General features: G+C 34.1%; 1 protein-coding gene across 1 annotated transcript in view; it reads left to right on the top strand.

Annotated features, from left to right (window-relative positions):
• Nucleotides 1-16,324, top strand: part of LOC133621846 (protein phosphatase 1 regulatory subunit 29-like) — a 315,118-nt gene that overhangs the window by 285,041 nt on the left and 13,753 nt on the right. The window contains exons 5-6 of the mRNA XM_061984244.2: nt 15,341-15,759; nt 15,825-15,974. Of these exons, the coding sequence (XP_061840228.1) occupies nt 15,586-15,759; nt 15,825-15,974 (324 nt within the window). The 5' untranslated portion in view covers nt 15,341-15,585. The remainder of the gene's footprint in view (nt 1-15,340; nt 15,760-15,824; nt 15,975-16,324) is intronic.

Raw genomic sequence — 16,324 nt, 5'->3', positions numbered from 1 at the left:
TGGTGCCAAAAAATAAAAATTTGAACCAACACAAAATGCCAACAGACATGGTCACAGATAACACAACATGACAACAACAATTTTATTACACCCATTTAAATCAGGTCTATGACCATTTATCATGCTTTGAATGAAACATATATGACCCAATGCAAACAACATTCCCTAGTCATGGTGCCAAAAAAATAAAATTAAAAATTGAACCAACACAGAATGCCAACAGACATGGTCACACACAACACGAAATTACACAATTTTCTTACACCCATTTGAATGAGGTCTATGACCGTTTATCATGCTTTGAATGACACTTGAATGACCCAATGCAAACAACCTTCCCTAGTCATGGTGCCAAAAAGCTCCGCTTCCCGGCGAGGGCCGTGACTTGGGGAGAGACAGATTTATATTGCTCAGGCTTTGAGCGCATACGCCAGACCTGACACACGTTGCTTATGCTTGCCGTGATAGCACTTTAGCGACCAACGCCAGCTCGCGCTGAAGGCGCAGCCTGGCGTGACAACAACAACACGACAGGAAGTGCTCGTCGCCGTGAGTGACGTGTTGAAAATGTCGGAGGCGAGGAAGGAGCACAAAGTTTGACGTGAAGACGTGGCTTTTTGAAGACGGCGTTAATGGCTCGCTATTCACGCCGCTTCCATTATAGCGCTCAGCGGGGCCCAGCTTCAGGATGGCGCCAACAACCTGCTGAGAGCGCCACTGACAGACTGACAGGTGTTTAGCGTGTGTGTGTGTGTGTGTGTGTGTGTGTGTGTGTGTGTGTGTGTGTGTGTGTGTGTGTGTGTGTGTGTGTGTGTGTGTGATTGGCAGCTGTTTGTGCTGGGCATCTTGGTGCTTCTAAGAGTTTCCACACAATCTCCAAGGATGTGACAATCTCTCCTCTGTCCTTCCAGCCTCTTTTGGACGTTGGGACAAAAGCGCTTTTATTTCCCATGAGGCCGAGCGCCACAACGAAGCACGGTGTGTGTCGGGGGTGTCCAAAGTGCGACCACGGGGGCCATTCGTGGCCCGCAGCTAGTTTTTCTAAAAATGTTATTACAAAAGTAGAATTTGCAATTCCTGTAGGAATGAATTAATCAATCAATCAATCAAAGTTGACTTATATAGCCCTTAATCACAAATGTCTCAAAGGGCTGCACAAGCCACAACAACGAATGCCCTAAATGGGCAAGCAGCTGAACCGCATGAGTGGAAGTGAAATGCTTAAAGGTCTGGAGTGTGTGGATCGAGTGGGTTAAATGGTTAGGTTTAGTTAATTTAGTAATGATTAGGTTTATTGGTTACATTTATGTTTAGGTTTATTGGTTGTGTTTAGGTTTATTGGTTAAATTTAGGGTTAGGTTTATTGGTTGTGTTTAGATGTGGGTTTTTTGGTTAAATGTACGGTTAGATTTATTGGTTGTGTTTAGGTTTAGGTTTATTGGTTAAATCTAGGGTTTGTTTTATTGGTTGTGTTTAGGTTAGGTTTATTGGTTGTGTTTAGGTGTAGGTTTAGGTCTATTGGTTAAATGTAGGGTTAGGTTTATTGGTTGTGGTTAGGTTTATTGGTTAAATTTAGGGTTAGGTTACATTTTGGGATAGGTTTATTGGTTGGGTTTAGGTATATTTTTATTGGTTAAATTTAGGGTTAGGTTTATTGGTTGTGTTTAGGTTTATTGGTTAAATTTAGGTTTAGGTTTATTGGTTGTGTTTAGGTTTAGGTTTATTGGTTAAATTAAGGGTTAGGTTTATTGGTTGTGTTTAGGTTTTGGTTTATTGGTTAAATCTAGGGTTAGGTTTATTGGTTTTGTTTAGGTTTATTGGTTAAATTTAGGGTTCGTTTTATTGGTTGTGTTTAGGTTTAGGTCTATTGGTTAAATGTAGGGTTAGGTTTATTGGTTGTGTTTGGGTTTATTGGTTAAATTTAGGGTTAGGTTTATTGGTTGTGTTTAGGTTTAAGTTTATTGGTTACATTTAGGTTTATTGGTTACATTTTGGGATAGGTTTATTGGTTGGGTTTAGGTTTAGGTATATTTTTATTGGTTGAATTTAGGGTTAGGTTTATTGGTTGTGTTTAGTTTATTGGTTAAATTTATGTTTAGGTTTATTGGTTGTGTTTAGATTTAGGTCTATTGGTTAAATGTACGGTTAGGTTTATTGGTTGTGTTTAGGTTTAGGTTTATTGGTTAAATTAAGGGTTAGGTTTATTGGTTGTGTTTAGGTTTTGGTTTATTGGTTAAATCTAGGGTTAGGTTTATTGGTTTTGTTTAGGTTTATTGGTTAAAATTGGTTAAATTTAGGGTTTGTTTTATTGGTTGTGTTTAGGTTAGGTTTATTGGTTAAATTTAGGGCTAGGTTTATTGGTTGTGTTTAGGTTTAGGTCTATTGGTTAAATGTAGGGTTAGGTTTATTGGTTGTGTTTAGGTTTAGGTCTATTGGTTAAATGTAGGGTTAGGTTTACTGGTTGTGTTTAGGTTTATTGGTTAAATTTAGGGTTAGGTTTATTGGTTGTGTTTAGGTTTAAGTTTATTGGTTAAATTTAGGTTTATTGGTTACATTTTGGGATAGGTTTATTGGTTGGGTTTAGGTTTAGGTATATTTTTATTGGTCAAATTTAGGGTTAGGTTTATTGGTTGTGTTTGGGTTTATTGGTTAAATTTATGTTTAGGTTTATTGGTTGTGTTTAGGTTTAGGTTTATTGGTTAAATTAAGGGTTAGGTTTATTGGTTGTGTTTAGGTTTTGGTTTATTGGTTAAATCTAGGGTTAGGTTTATTGGTTTTGTTCAGGTTTATTGGTTAAATTTAGGGTTCGTTTTATTGGTTGTGTTTAGGTTAGGTTTATTGGTTGTGTTTAGGTTTAGGTCTATTGGTTAAATTTAGGGTTAGATTTATTGGTTGTGTTTAGGTTTATTAGTTATATTTAGGGTTAGGTTTATTGGTTGTGTTTAGGTTTAAGTTTATTGGTTAAATTTAGGTTTATTGGTTACATTTTGGGATAGGTTTATTGGTTGGGTTTAGGTTTAGGTATATTTTTATTGGTTAGGTTTATTGGTTGTGTTTAGGTTTATTGGCTAAATTTATGTTTAGGTTTATTGGTAGTGTTTAGGTTTAGGTTTATTGGTTAAATTAAGGGTTAGGTTTATTGGTTGTGTTTAGGTTTTGGTTTATTGGTTACATTTATGTTTAGGTTTATTGGTTAAATTTAGGGTTAGGTTTATTGGTTGTGTTTATGTTTATGTTTATTTGTTGTGTTTAGGTTTATTGGTTTATTTTAGGGTTAGGTGTAACGGTTGTGTTTAGGTTTATTGGTTAGATGGTTAGGTCTATCGGTTTGAGTTATTGATATTGGTCTTAAGTTCGGTTAAATGGTTATGTTTAGGATTAGGATTAATGGTTATGGTTAAGTTTAATTGGTTAGATTTAAGGTTAGGTTTATTGGTTTGGGGTGGGTTTATTGGTTGTGTATAGGTTTAGGTTTAGGTTTATTGGTTAAATTTAGGGTTAGGTTTATTGGTTGTGTTTAGATTTAGGTCTATTGGTTAAATGTACGGTTAGGTTTATTGGTTAAATTTAGGGTTAGGTTTATTGGTTGTGTTTAGGTTTAAGTTTATTGGTTAAATTTAGGTTTATTGGTTACATTTTGGGATAGGTTTATTGGTTGGGTTTAGGTATATTTTTATTGGTTAAATTTAGAGTTAGGTTTATTGGTTGTGTTTAGGTTTATTGGTTAAATTTATGTTTAGGTTTATTGGTTGTGTTTAGGTTTAGGTTTATTGGTTAAATTAAGGGTTAGGTTTATTGGTTGTGTTTAGGTTTTGGTTTATTGGTTAAATCTAGGGTTGGGTTTATTGGTTTTGTTTAGGTTTATTGGTTAAATTTAGGGTTTGTTTTATTGGTTGTGTTTAGGTTAGGTTTATTGGTTGTGTTTAGGTTTAGGTCTATTGGTTAAATATAGGGTTAGGTTTATTGGTTGTGTTTAGGTTTATTGGTTAAATTTAGGGTTAGGTTTATTGGTTGTGTTTAGGTTTAAGTTTATTGGTTACATTTAGGTTTATTGGTTACATTTTGGGATAGGTTTATTGGTTGGGTTTAGGTATATTTTTTATTGGTTAAATTTAGGGTTAGGTTTATTGGTTGTGTTTTGGTTTATTGGTTAAATTTATGTTTAGGTTTATTGGTTGTGTTTAGGTTTAGGTTTATTGGTTAAATTAAGGGTTAGGTTTATTGGTTGTGTTTAGGTTTTGGTTTATTGGTTACATTTATGTTTAGGTTTATTGGTTAAATTTAGGGTTAGGTTTATTGGTTGTGTTTATGTTGAGGTTTATTTGTTGTGTTTAGGTTTATTGGTTAGATGGTTAGGTCTATCTGTTTTAGTTATTGATATTGGTCTTGAGTTCGGTTAAATGGTTATGTTTAGGATTAGGATTAATGGTTATGGTTAAGTTTAATTGGTTAGATTTAAGGTTAGGTTTATTGGTTTGGGATAGGTTTATTGGTTGTGTATAGGTTTAGGTTTAGGTTTATTGGTTAAATTTAGGGTTAGGTTTATTGGTTGTGTTTATGTTTATGTTTATGTTTATTGGTTGTGTTTAGGTTTAGGTTTATTGCTTAAATTTAGGGTTAGGTTTATTGGTTGTGTTTAGGTTTATTGGTTTAATTTAAGGTTAGGTTTATTGGTTCTGTTTAGGTTTATTGGTTAAATTTAGGGTGATGTTTATTGGTTAAATTTAGGGTTAGGTATATTGGTTAAATTTAGGGTTAGGTTTATTGGTTGTGTTTAGGTTTAGGTCTATTGGTTAAATTTAGGGTTAGGTTTATTGGTTGTGTTTAGGTTTAGGTTTATTGGTTAAATTTATGGTTAATTTTATTGGTTGTGTTTAGGTCTATTGGTTACATTCAGGTTTAGGTTTATTGGTTGTGTTTATGTTTAGGTTTTTGGTTAAATTTAGGGTTAGGTTTGATGGTTGTGTTCAGGTTCGGGTTTATTGGTTGTGTTTAGGTTCATTGGTTAGATGGTTAGGTCTATGTTTAGGATTAGGATTAATGGTTATGGTTAAGATTTAAGGTTAGGATTATTAGTTTGGGATAGGTTTATTGGTTGTGTAAAGATTTAGGTTTTTGGGTTAGGCTGACATTGTTGTCCTTAGTCTCTTCTCTGATAAAAATGTGTCCTCGCAATGAAAACAAAACCTTCAATCTCGAGGACTTTCTTCGCCACTTTTGGAACTCGTCACTTTTTGTTGCTTTCCAGGTCGGCAGAAAGGCAGTTAATTAAAGCTCCGCTGTGTGAGAGCGTAGTAATTAAAGACAAAGAAGCTCATTTGGAGAAGAAAAGGTTGCAAAACAAGCCTGCCTTTGTCATCGCCCTGTCAAAATAAAAGCACCGATAAAAGCAGAGAGGCGGGGAGACACAATAAGGCGTCAGGTCGCGATTCTGCGACAAAGCACATTTGTTTTCCGCGTCGTCGGGCGGCAGAGATAAAACTGACGAATCGACGCAAAGACGGCAGAATACATTCATTATCCAGGGGGTAAAAAGTAACGACTCTCCTAATGTACCGGTACTCATCGTAGAATAAACCTCGCTGGCGTGGTCTAAGGAAAGGAAACGAGACATGTTCACTATCTGCCACTTGTCTTCACTGATACGCCACTGAAGACAAGTGGAGGTTAAACTCACTCCCTGAAGATAAGTTGATCTCAAAGTCACCATGGAGACGTCAAATCCTTCACCCATCAATTATCCCTGCAGGTCTTCATGGGGATACTTCCCACACTACGGTATTTCATGAAGTTAAGCATGCTGGGAGAATTGTACAAAATACCCAATATAGGATAGGATAGGTCTTTTTTGTCATAACAAAACTATGTTTTCAGCACTAACCCGTTCAAGATTAGACAAACAAACAGTGTACAGGATTACAGAACAGGTACGCTGACGGGTCGCCACGAGGCGCCCCGTAAAAGGTGGGAAAAAGGTCAAACGCTGGGGAAGAAGATGAGTAAAAAAAAAATACAATCTAGACTGGGCTCCTAAGGGGTCTAGTCTGGAGTGGGGAAAAGGTTCGTGTTCGTAGGCCTGGGGCCGTTCTGCATGCAAGCAAAAGTTCGACTCCAGGTGTCGTTGAGGAGGTAGGGAGGTCAAAAGCGTTTTCAGAACAGCCTGCTCCTTTTGTTGAAGCGTCAAGGCCATTCGAGGGAGTCAAATCGTAGATTAAGATTTTTGTTTTTCCGCGAGCAGACATTACAATGACTTGTCTGTTCTATTCGTCCATGCTGGCCCTCATATCCAATTTTTCCCTTACCAGCTTTTCCATGATGTGATCAATCTCGCGATTCAGTTCAGAAATTGCCCCAGTCTGTGATGCCACAGCCCGGCCCAAACCTTCCATTGCGACGAACAGCCTGAAAGGACCGAGAGGCAAATGATTCTCTATTTATGCCAGGAATCTCTCACGTACCCCGCAGCAATGGTTCCATCAGGGCAGCCAGGCTCCCCAGAACCCACAATATAGTATTAACTAGGATACAACACGAGATCATTCTCATAGAGAACATAAAACATGTATTTACTACTGTTGCGTTTTGGACCAGTTGTTCCTCCCAGGGAATTCAAGTCACAAGTCGCTCCCAAGCTTTTTACGACACTTAAAGCTGAGTTGAAAAACCACCAGAGACAGAATAGGTATTTTGTAATATATTGGCAAAGCTTTGCAGATATACATTTGAGACCAGTCCAGCATAGAACATTCTATCGCGCCGCCAAAATGGTCTGTCTTCCCGACCCCAAAACCCTCTCTCCTCTCTCTAGTCAAAACACATGCTAGTCAAAACACATTCCAAAGAATTCAAGGTTAACACACACAGTTTACTTGCAGAGAAACAGAAAGAGAATAAATGGAAAACACGAGCTGTTTTCAAATATGACTATGAAAGAAAATAAGTAACACTAAAATTCGGATATATGTAATCTGCCTCCGACACTACCCAAGTAACTTTTAACTTGACTAAATAACATCGCACAGCACGCACATATTTGCCGTAACGGCCTGCTAACCAGTGTTCATTTTGACAGTTTTATGGTCTTTGGACGGAAATTAAATTTTTGTTTTAGTCATCTGAATTAATTTAGTTTTAGTCTAGATTTAGTCGACTAAATTCCTCCACATTAAATTTACAGAAAATGTTGTCGACTAAAATATAAAGTATGACGGGTAACGCATCTTTGAAGATGTCTTAAAGCCAAGTTTAGGATGTTGGAACGGTTCGAATCGGGTGAGAAATGTGGGATAGGGAGTAGATTGGGACGCGGGGAAATTCCTGGTAATTCCGGGTAATCAGAGAATTTTCTTAACCGGGAAACATGCTGGCTTGAATGTCCAGGGTGGGTGTGGATGTGGGAACGGTTCAAATTGGGATATGCAGTAAATTGTATATTTCCCGTTCATTGTCAATAGAGAGAAATTTACCGGAAAATTGGGAATTTTGGGAAAAGGGAAAACATGTTTTGTGTTCGATATATTAGAAGAGTAGCATGGGTGGATTGTTGAAAGGTCGGAATCGGCTTTAAAAACTGCGCAAAAGTTCGAGAATTTAGGGCATTGTAGAACTATGAATACGTCCATTCATTTGAATGGGAATTACCTGGAAATTTCGGAAAATTTTGAAATGATCGATAGTAGTCCAATCGTCCTAGATGATATGAAAGGGTTGGTGTTGGAATTTTTGGAATCGGTTGAAAAATGTTGACGTAGTAACAGTTTGAATTGAGAATGAGTATTTGGGAATTCCTGGAATTTCGGGAAAACTGGGAATTTGTACCAAAAAATAAGGAGCATTTGTTGTTCCAACTGATAAGGAGTGTTTTAAAGTTGGAATGGTCAAAAACAGTTGGACTGTGGACTGTAAAAACTTTCCAGGAAGAGGTGAAAATAGGGCTTTGGAAAACTGGGAATTCTGGGAATTTCTGGAATTTGTTTGACGGTCCAAGGTGAGTGAAGTGTGTGGATGGTGGAACGGTTCGAATCGGGTGAGTTAGTGGGATAGGGAGTAGATTGGGGCGCGGGGAAATTCCTGGTAATTCCGGGTAATCAGAGAATTTTCCAGACCGGGAAACATGCTGGCTTGAATGTCTAGGGTGAGTGTCGTGTGTGGATGTGGGAACAGTTCATATTGGGATATGCAGTAAATTGTGTATTTCCCGTTCATTGTCAATAGGGAGAAATTTACCGAAAATTGGGAATTTGGGGAAAGGGAAAACTCGTTTTGTGTTCGATAATATCGGAAGAGTAGTGTGGGTGGATTGTTGAATGGTCGGAATCGGCTTTACAAACCTCACAAAAGTTTGAGAATATAGGGCATTGCAGAACTATGAATACGTCCATTCATTTGAATGGGAATTTCCAGGAAATTTGGGAATGATTATCCCAGGAATTCCCTGGAACTTGTTTGACGGTCCAAGGTGAGTGGAGTGTGTGGATGGTGGGACGGTTAGAATCGGGTGAGTTAGTGGGATATGGAGCAGATTGGGGCGCGGGGAAATTCCTGGTAATTCCGGGTAATCAGAATTTTCCAGACCGGGAAACATGCTGGATGTTAGAACGGTTCAAATCGGGTGAGAAATGTGGGAATTGTACGTGTTTGAAAATTTGCCCATTCATTTTCAATGGGCAAAAATGTCCTGGAAATTCTGGGTAATCCGGGATATTTGTAAAAAACATTTATTTGGGGAGCAAATTAAATTGACAGTAAATTTTGTCGACTAAAATATAAAGTACGACGGGTAACGCATCACAACAAGACCTGCACTCCACAAATAATTCAATAAGCACAAATGATGCAATCCCCACCAAATTCCACCTTAACGGTGCTCGCCCTTTAGAGCACAGCTGTAACTTTCGGCCACTAAACCTGCAGAAAGTAGTTCTCTATGTTTACACTGTGCACTATTTTCTTACACTTTATTCAGCATTTCTGACCTATTCCTCAATTTTAAGAGCTTATTGTTTAGTGTTTAATATTATTTTAAAATGTTGTTTACATTGATTTTTCTTGAGGATTATAATCACAGTAAAGTTAGATGTGAAATAAAAATGTTTACATTTAATATATTTTTCTCCTGGTCCTTATTTTCAATAGGTCATAAAAATATAAACAATTACTAATACAAAAAACATATCGCCAAGCCCTAGTTTTCCTTACTTTCCTTTTTCCCCCCCTGTCAGGCGCTCTTATTTTGTTAAAGTGGACGCATAATAATTGGATATGCTGCGGTGTACATTTTGCTCCTCGGTCACATTTTATAACACGTTTTATTTTTAGTTTGTCTGCAAGCTGTTCGATTCTGGAGGCGTTCCCAGAATGCAAATGAAACCACACCCTCTCCAAAAGTATCCTCATCAATCTTCTAAAATAATATACATCTTGAAGTTATCGCCGCTATTTTTAATACACAATTAATCATAAATACAATCAATATATATATATTTTTTTTTTTAAATAAATGTATATGATTTATATATAAAAATAAGATGTGTATGATGAATATAAATAAACAAATACTTGTACTTTTATTTAAATAAATACATATATATAAATATACATAGAAATATATAACTAATGTAAAAATATGATAAATATAAATGACCAAAATAAATAAATAATTATACATATATATAAATATACAAATAAAATATATAAATATAAAACTAATATAAAATACTAATACCTTTATTTTTTTTTTAAATAAATGTATATGATTTATATATGAAAAATATGATATGTATGATAAATATAAATAGATAAATATATGTACTTTTATTTAAATAAATACATATATATAAATATACAAATAAAATATATAACTAATATAAAATATGATAAATATAAATAAATAAAATAGATAAATAAATGTACATATATATAAATATAGAAATAAAATATATAAATATAAAACTAATATAAAATACTAATACTTTTAAAAAAAAATAAATGTATATGATTTATATATAAAAAATATGATATGTATGATAAATATAAATAGATAAATAAATGTACTTTTATTTAAGTAAATACATATATATAAATATACAAATAAAATATTTAACTACTATAAAAATATGATAACTATAAAAAATAAAATAAAATAAAAAATGTACATATATATATATATATATATATACTGTATATATATATATATATATAAGTATACAAATATATAAAATGATAACTAATATAAAAATATGATAAATATAAATAAATAAATGTACATATATATAAATATACAAATAATATATATAACTAATATAAAAATATGATAAATATAAATTTTTAAAAAACAAAAATGATATATATATATAAATATACAAATAAAATATATAAATATACAACTAATACAAAAATATGATACATATAAATAAACACAATAAAAAATAAATGTACATATATAAATATACAAATAAAATATATAACTAATATACAAATATGATAAATATAAAAAATAAAATAAAAAAATAAATGTACATATATATAAATATACAAATAAAATATATAACTAATATAAAAATATGATAAATATAAATAAAAAAATAAATGTACCTTTTTTCAAATAAATTAATCCAAATAATTATACAAATAAATACATAAGATATAAATAAATAATGTAAATAAAAGATCAACATTAAACCTAATGAGCCTTATGTAGAATCACCCGGTCACTACATTTGGTCCACCTGCACACTCGCCGATGGATTCCAACTCTGCACAAAACAGTGTTAAGTCAGTTATGTCAGAGCGCTTGGTTCTCATTTGCCCCTGATTAGTGATCAGGAGACTCACCTCTTCCTGGTTACGAATCAGAAGCAAACCAACACCATTCTGGACTTACTCGCCATGTTTGCCCTATCTTTCCTCGTTTCAGACGAGTGTGTTTTTATCTTTGTACTTTTGTCTCGCTTTAACGCGCCCACGCTGGCGCCAACTATGTCTCCGCCATTAAAATGTACTTTTTATCGACCGTCTCTGCGTCCTGTGCTGCCATGTTAACAAATGATCCAAAAAGGGACACGGCTACTTACCGGAACATCAAGAGACGGACCGTTTTAGTTGCCCAGGTGGAGGTGGAGGGTCTCCGTGAGTGTTGGATGGTTCTTGATCATCCATCATCCGCTCCTGCCGTCGTTCACGCCGGCGGACAGTTAACGTCACGCCGTGAAGGATTGGCAACTTTGGGGAAAACAAATTAAAAGAGTGGGAAAGCGCGGCGATGAGACACACAACATTTTACGGCGGATTAGAGTCTAATCCTTGGCTAATCCCCCCAGGAAGGTAAATAGCTAAATGTCAGCGAGCATCCTGTTAAAACATGCAAATTACAACAAGCTGGGCTGTTTGAGCCTCGTGTGGCTGCGGACGTTTGTTCATCACAGCAAACATTTTTTTTCTCCTTTGGCGCCGCTGTAGTGGCTGCTGGTTGCAGGAGCTCGGTGTTCTTCTGTGTCCTCCTTTGTGTTCTTGAGGTCGCCCTCTTATTGTCATGTGTTGTCTGCCTTTTGGTCCGTGGCCCCTTCTGGATTGCACAACATGGGTTGGCACTTTTGTGACTTCTGTGATGCTTTTTGGTGCTTTTTTGTGGACTCTCGGGAGAGCTATTGTCTTGTGTGGAGAGACCGGAGAGAAGTGCGGGGGAGTATATATATATATATATATATATATTAGGGCTGCAACAACTAATCGATTAAATCGATTAAAATCGATTATAAAAATAGTTGGCGATTAATTTAATCATCGATTCGTTGGATCTATGCTCTGCGCAGAGGCAATTTGTTTTATTTTTTTATTTTTTATTTTTTTTTAACAAACCTTTATTTATAAACTGCAACATGTACAAACAGCTGAGAAACAATAATCAAAATAAGTATGGTGCCAGTATGCTGTTTTTTTTAAATAAAATACTGGAAAGGATAGAAATGTAGTTTGTCTCCTTTATCTGATTATTAATCGATTAATCGAAGTAATAATCGACAGATTAATCGATTATCACATTAATCGTGAGTTGAAGCCCTAATATATATATATATATATATATAATATATATATAAATATATATATATATATATATATATATATATATATATATGTATGTATATATATATATATATATATATATATATATATATATATATGTGTGTGTATATATATATATATATATATATATATATATATATATATATATATATATATATATATATATATATATATATATATATATATATATGTCTTAATAAGGTTATCCAAAAAGGAGGTGTTTCCGTCTATGGCGGCATGTTGTTACAATTTCGCTGCGCTTGTTGAGGGATGACAGGTCTGGACGGTAGATAATAAACAGTTTCTCTTTCAAGCATAGGTTGCATCTTTTATTACCACTATTGTAAGGTGTGCTGGATGCGAGAATTTGCCATGTTATTGAATATTCAACATTATTGTCTTTGAGGTCCCAAATGTGTTTGCTGAGTTCTGTGGTATTTTAATACCACAGAACCTTACAATAGTGGTAATAAAAGATGCAACCTATGCTTGAAAGAGAAACTGTTTATTATCTACCGTCCAGACCTGTCATCCCTCAACAAGCGCAGCGAAATTGTAACAACATGCCGCCATAGACGGAAACACCTCCTAGGTAACACATGAACCAATCACCACGCCCCTAGGCCAGCCTGTACCCACCCACTCTGTGCCCTATACAAACCATGGTATGCGAATGCTCCCATTAAAATCTCCTGACGATTGAGGGTACCCCCCTCATGAAACAGGCCTGTAGAGATGAAATAGTCTTGTGATTTTTTTTCCCCACACATACATATATATATATATATATATATATATATATATATATATATATATATATATATATATATATATATATATATATTAGGGCCCTAATATATATATATATATATATATATATATATATATATATATATTAGGGCCCTAATATATATATATATATATTAGGGCTGCAACTAACGATTAATTATCGTTAATTATAATATATATATAACGATAATTAATCGATTAATTATCATTAATTATAATATATATATATATATATATATATATATATATATATATATATATATATATATATATATATATATATATTGGGGCCCTAATATATATATATATATATTAGGGCTGCAACTAACGATTAATTATCGTTAATTATAATATATATATAACGATAATTAATCGATTAATTATCATTAATTATAATATATATATATATATATATATATATATATATATATATATATATATATATATAACGATAATTAATCGTTAGTTGCAGCCCTAATATATATATATATATATATACATATATTAGGGCCCTAATATATATATATATATATATATATATATATATATATATATATATTAGGGCTGCAACTAACGATTAATTATCGTTAATTATAATATATATATATATATATATATATTAGGGCTGCAACTAACGATTAATTATCGTTAATTATAATATATATATATATATATTAGGGCTGCAACTAACGATTAATTTGATAATCGATTAATCTGTCGATTATTACTTCGATTAATCGATTAGTAATCGGATAAAAGAGACAAACTACATTTCTATCCTTTCCAGTATTTTTTTTTTTTTTTAAACAGCATATTGGCACCATACTTATTTTGATTATTGTTTCTCAGCTGTTTGTACATGTTGCAGTTTATAAATAAAGGTTTATTAAAAAATAAATAAATAATGTGTGTGTGTGTGTGTGTTTTTTTTGTATTAGTAATTTTTGATGTTTTTTATGACCTATTGAAAATAAGGACCAGGAGAAAAATATATTACATGTAAACATTTTTATTTAACATCTAACTTTACTGTGATTATAATCCTCAACAATAGTCAATGTAAACACAATTCTAAAATAATATTAAACACTAAACATTATTATTATTATTACTTTGAACTGTTTTATATTTTATTTTTTCATCCTGTAAAGCGTCTTTGAGTACTCTGAAAAGCTCTATACCAAATAAAATGTGTTATTATTATTATTATTATATATACATATATACATATGTATATATGTGTGTTCATATATACATATATATGTATATATGTGTGTTCATATATACATATATATGTATAAATGTGTGTGTGTGTGTGTGTATATATGTATATATATATATGTGTGTATGTATAAAAGTGTACATATGTGTGTATATTTGTGTATATATGTATATGTATGTATATGTATATATATATATACATATAAACATGTATATGTAAAATATATATATACACACATACACACCCACATATATATTGTTTAAATATATATTTTCCAATAATATATATAGTGTTTGTATGTACATACATAAAAGTATATATATATATATATATATATATATACAGTATATATATATATATATATATATATATGCATACATATATACATATACTGTATATATACATACATATCTACATATACTGTATATGTATATGTATGTATATATATATATACAGTATATACATATACTGTATATATATATGCATACATATATACATATACTATATATATACAGTACATACATATATACATATACTGTATATGTATGTATTTATATATATACAGTATATACATATACTGTATATATATAAAATATATATACACATATACGCACTCATTTTTTTAATACATATTTTTCAATTATATATATATAATGTATTTATGTATGTATGTGTATATATATAATTATAAATGTATATATACAGTGTATATATGTGTATATATATATATATATACACATAATTATAAATGTATATATGTGTGTATATGTATGTATAAATGTATGTAGATATATATAGATAGATATATTATTAGTGTTCCATAATGTTTCCTTCTGTTTTTACTTGTTTTTTTGTGGACTTTTTGTATCTGCAAGGCAACCCGTCATTTTTTCCTTTTTGGGATGAACAAATGAGAGGACTTTACAACGTTACAAACTGACTACATCCTGGCGGCGACCATTTTCACTTTTACTGCGTGTGTTTGTTTACTGAACGTGACTAATAAGCCGCCATTAAAAGCCGGTCTTTCGTCTGAATAAATATTTCCCCGCAGGCATTATTTAGATTTCATGGAACAATCGTGGCTCTTAACGGATTCCCTCGTTCGCCGCTGTACCTCCCAGGGATGTGCTTCCTCAGTTGTTACCTTCCACCTTCTTGAAATCATTCCTAAACTCAATTAATTCCATTTTTGGACGTGGAGTATCATTTTCCTGCCGGCTCCTAATCACTCTGCCTCTCTTGTAGACCGCCTGCCAGTTCTCCCGGGGAGCGTGGGGACCACCAGGCCTCGCCGGGGTCATGACCAGCTGCCGGCGGGAGCGTCTCCAGAAGGCCAGGATGGGGACAGGCGCCACGCAGGGAGCCGGGCTCTAATCGCCGCCAAGACACGTCGGCTCACCTTGATCTGGTTAACTCTTGAACTCTCCCGCTCTTTGACATCCTCCTCTCGCTCGCTTGCTCTCCCCTTGACCTTCTTAACGAACCCGACAATGGCGGACAAGCGCCTGCTCCTCCTCCTCCCGACCTTGTTGTTCCTGCAGCTGCCGGGCGTGGTGACGGGCGACTGCTGGCTGATCGAGGGCGACAAAGGCTACGTGTGGTTGGCCATCTGCAGCCAGAACCAGCCGCCCTACGAGACCATCCCCCAGCACATCAACAGCACGGTCAGTAGGAGGCGGCGGTCTTCGCCGACCCCTCCGCCACCTTGTAATGCGCTTCTCTCGCTCAGGTGCACGACCTGCGTCTGAACGAGAACAAGCTGAAGGCGGTGCTCCTCACGTCCATGTACCGCTTCACCAACCTCACCGACCTCAACCTCACCAAGAACGAGATCAGCTACATCGAGGACGGCGCCTTCGCCGGACAGGCCAACCTTCAGGTCTGCAGCCCAGATGACCCACATTTTATTTTATTTCTATTTTTTTTACATTATTTGACTTCATATTCACAGACGTCGTGGGGACCTTAAAACACAATACAGTGGGTCTGGATGAATTGTTGCCTCATTCTTGTGAGAATCCTGCGTCTGACTAAAGCAGGGGTCCTCAAACTACGGCCCGCGAGCGTCTGAAATCGGGCCCGTGGGAAGTCCCAAGTTAAAATGTTTTTATTTTTAAATTTTTTATTTTGTATTACTTTTAAAAATCTGTCCTTTCTAATCCATTTTCTACCGCTTGTTACTCTCGATGTCTCCTAGCCGCTCAGGCAAATCATATTTTCTAAAAAAAA

This window comes from Nerophis lumbriciformis, linkage group LG25, assembly GCF_033978685.3.
Source record: "Nerophis lumbriciformis linkage group LG25, RoL_Nlum_v2.1, whole genome shotgun sequence".
NCBI lineage: Eukaryota > Metazoa > Chordata > Actinopteri > Syngnathiformes > Syngnathidae > Nerophis > Nerophis lumbriciformis.
The sequence above is the reverse complement of the archived record's forward strand: the minus strand, read 5'-3'. Positions and strand labels throughout refer to the sequence as shown.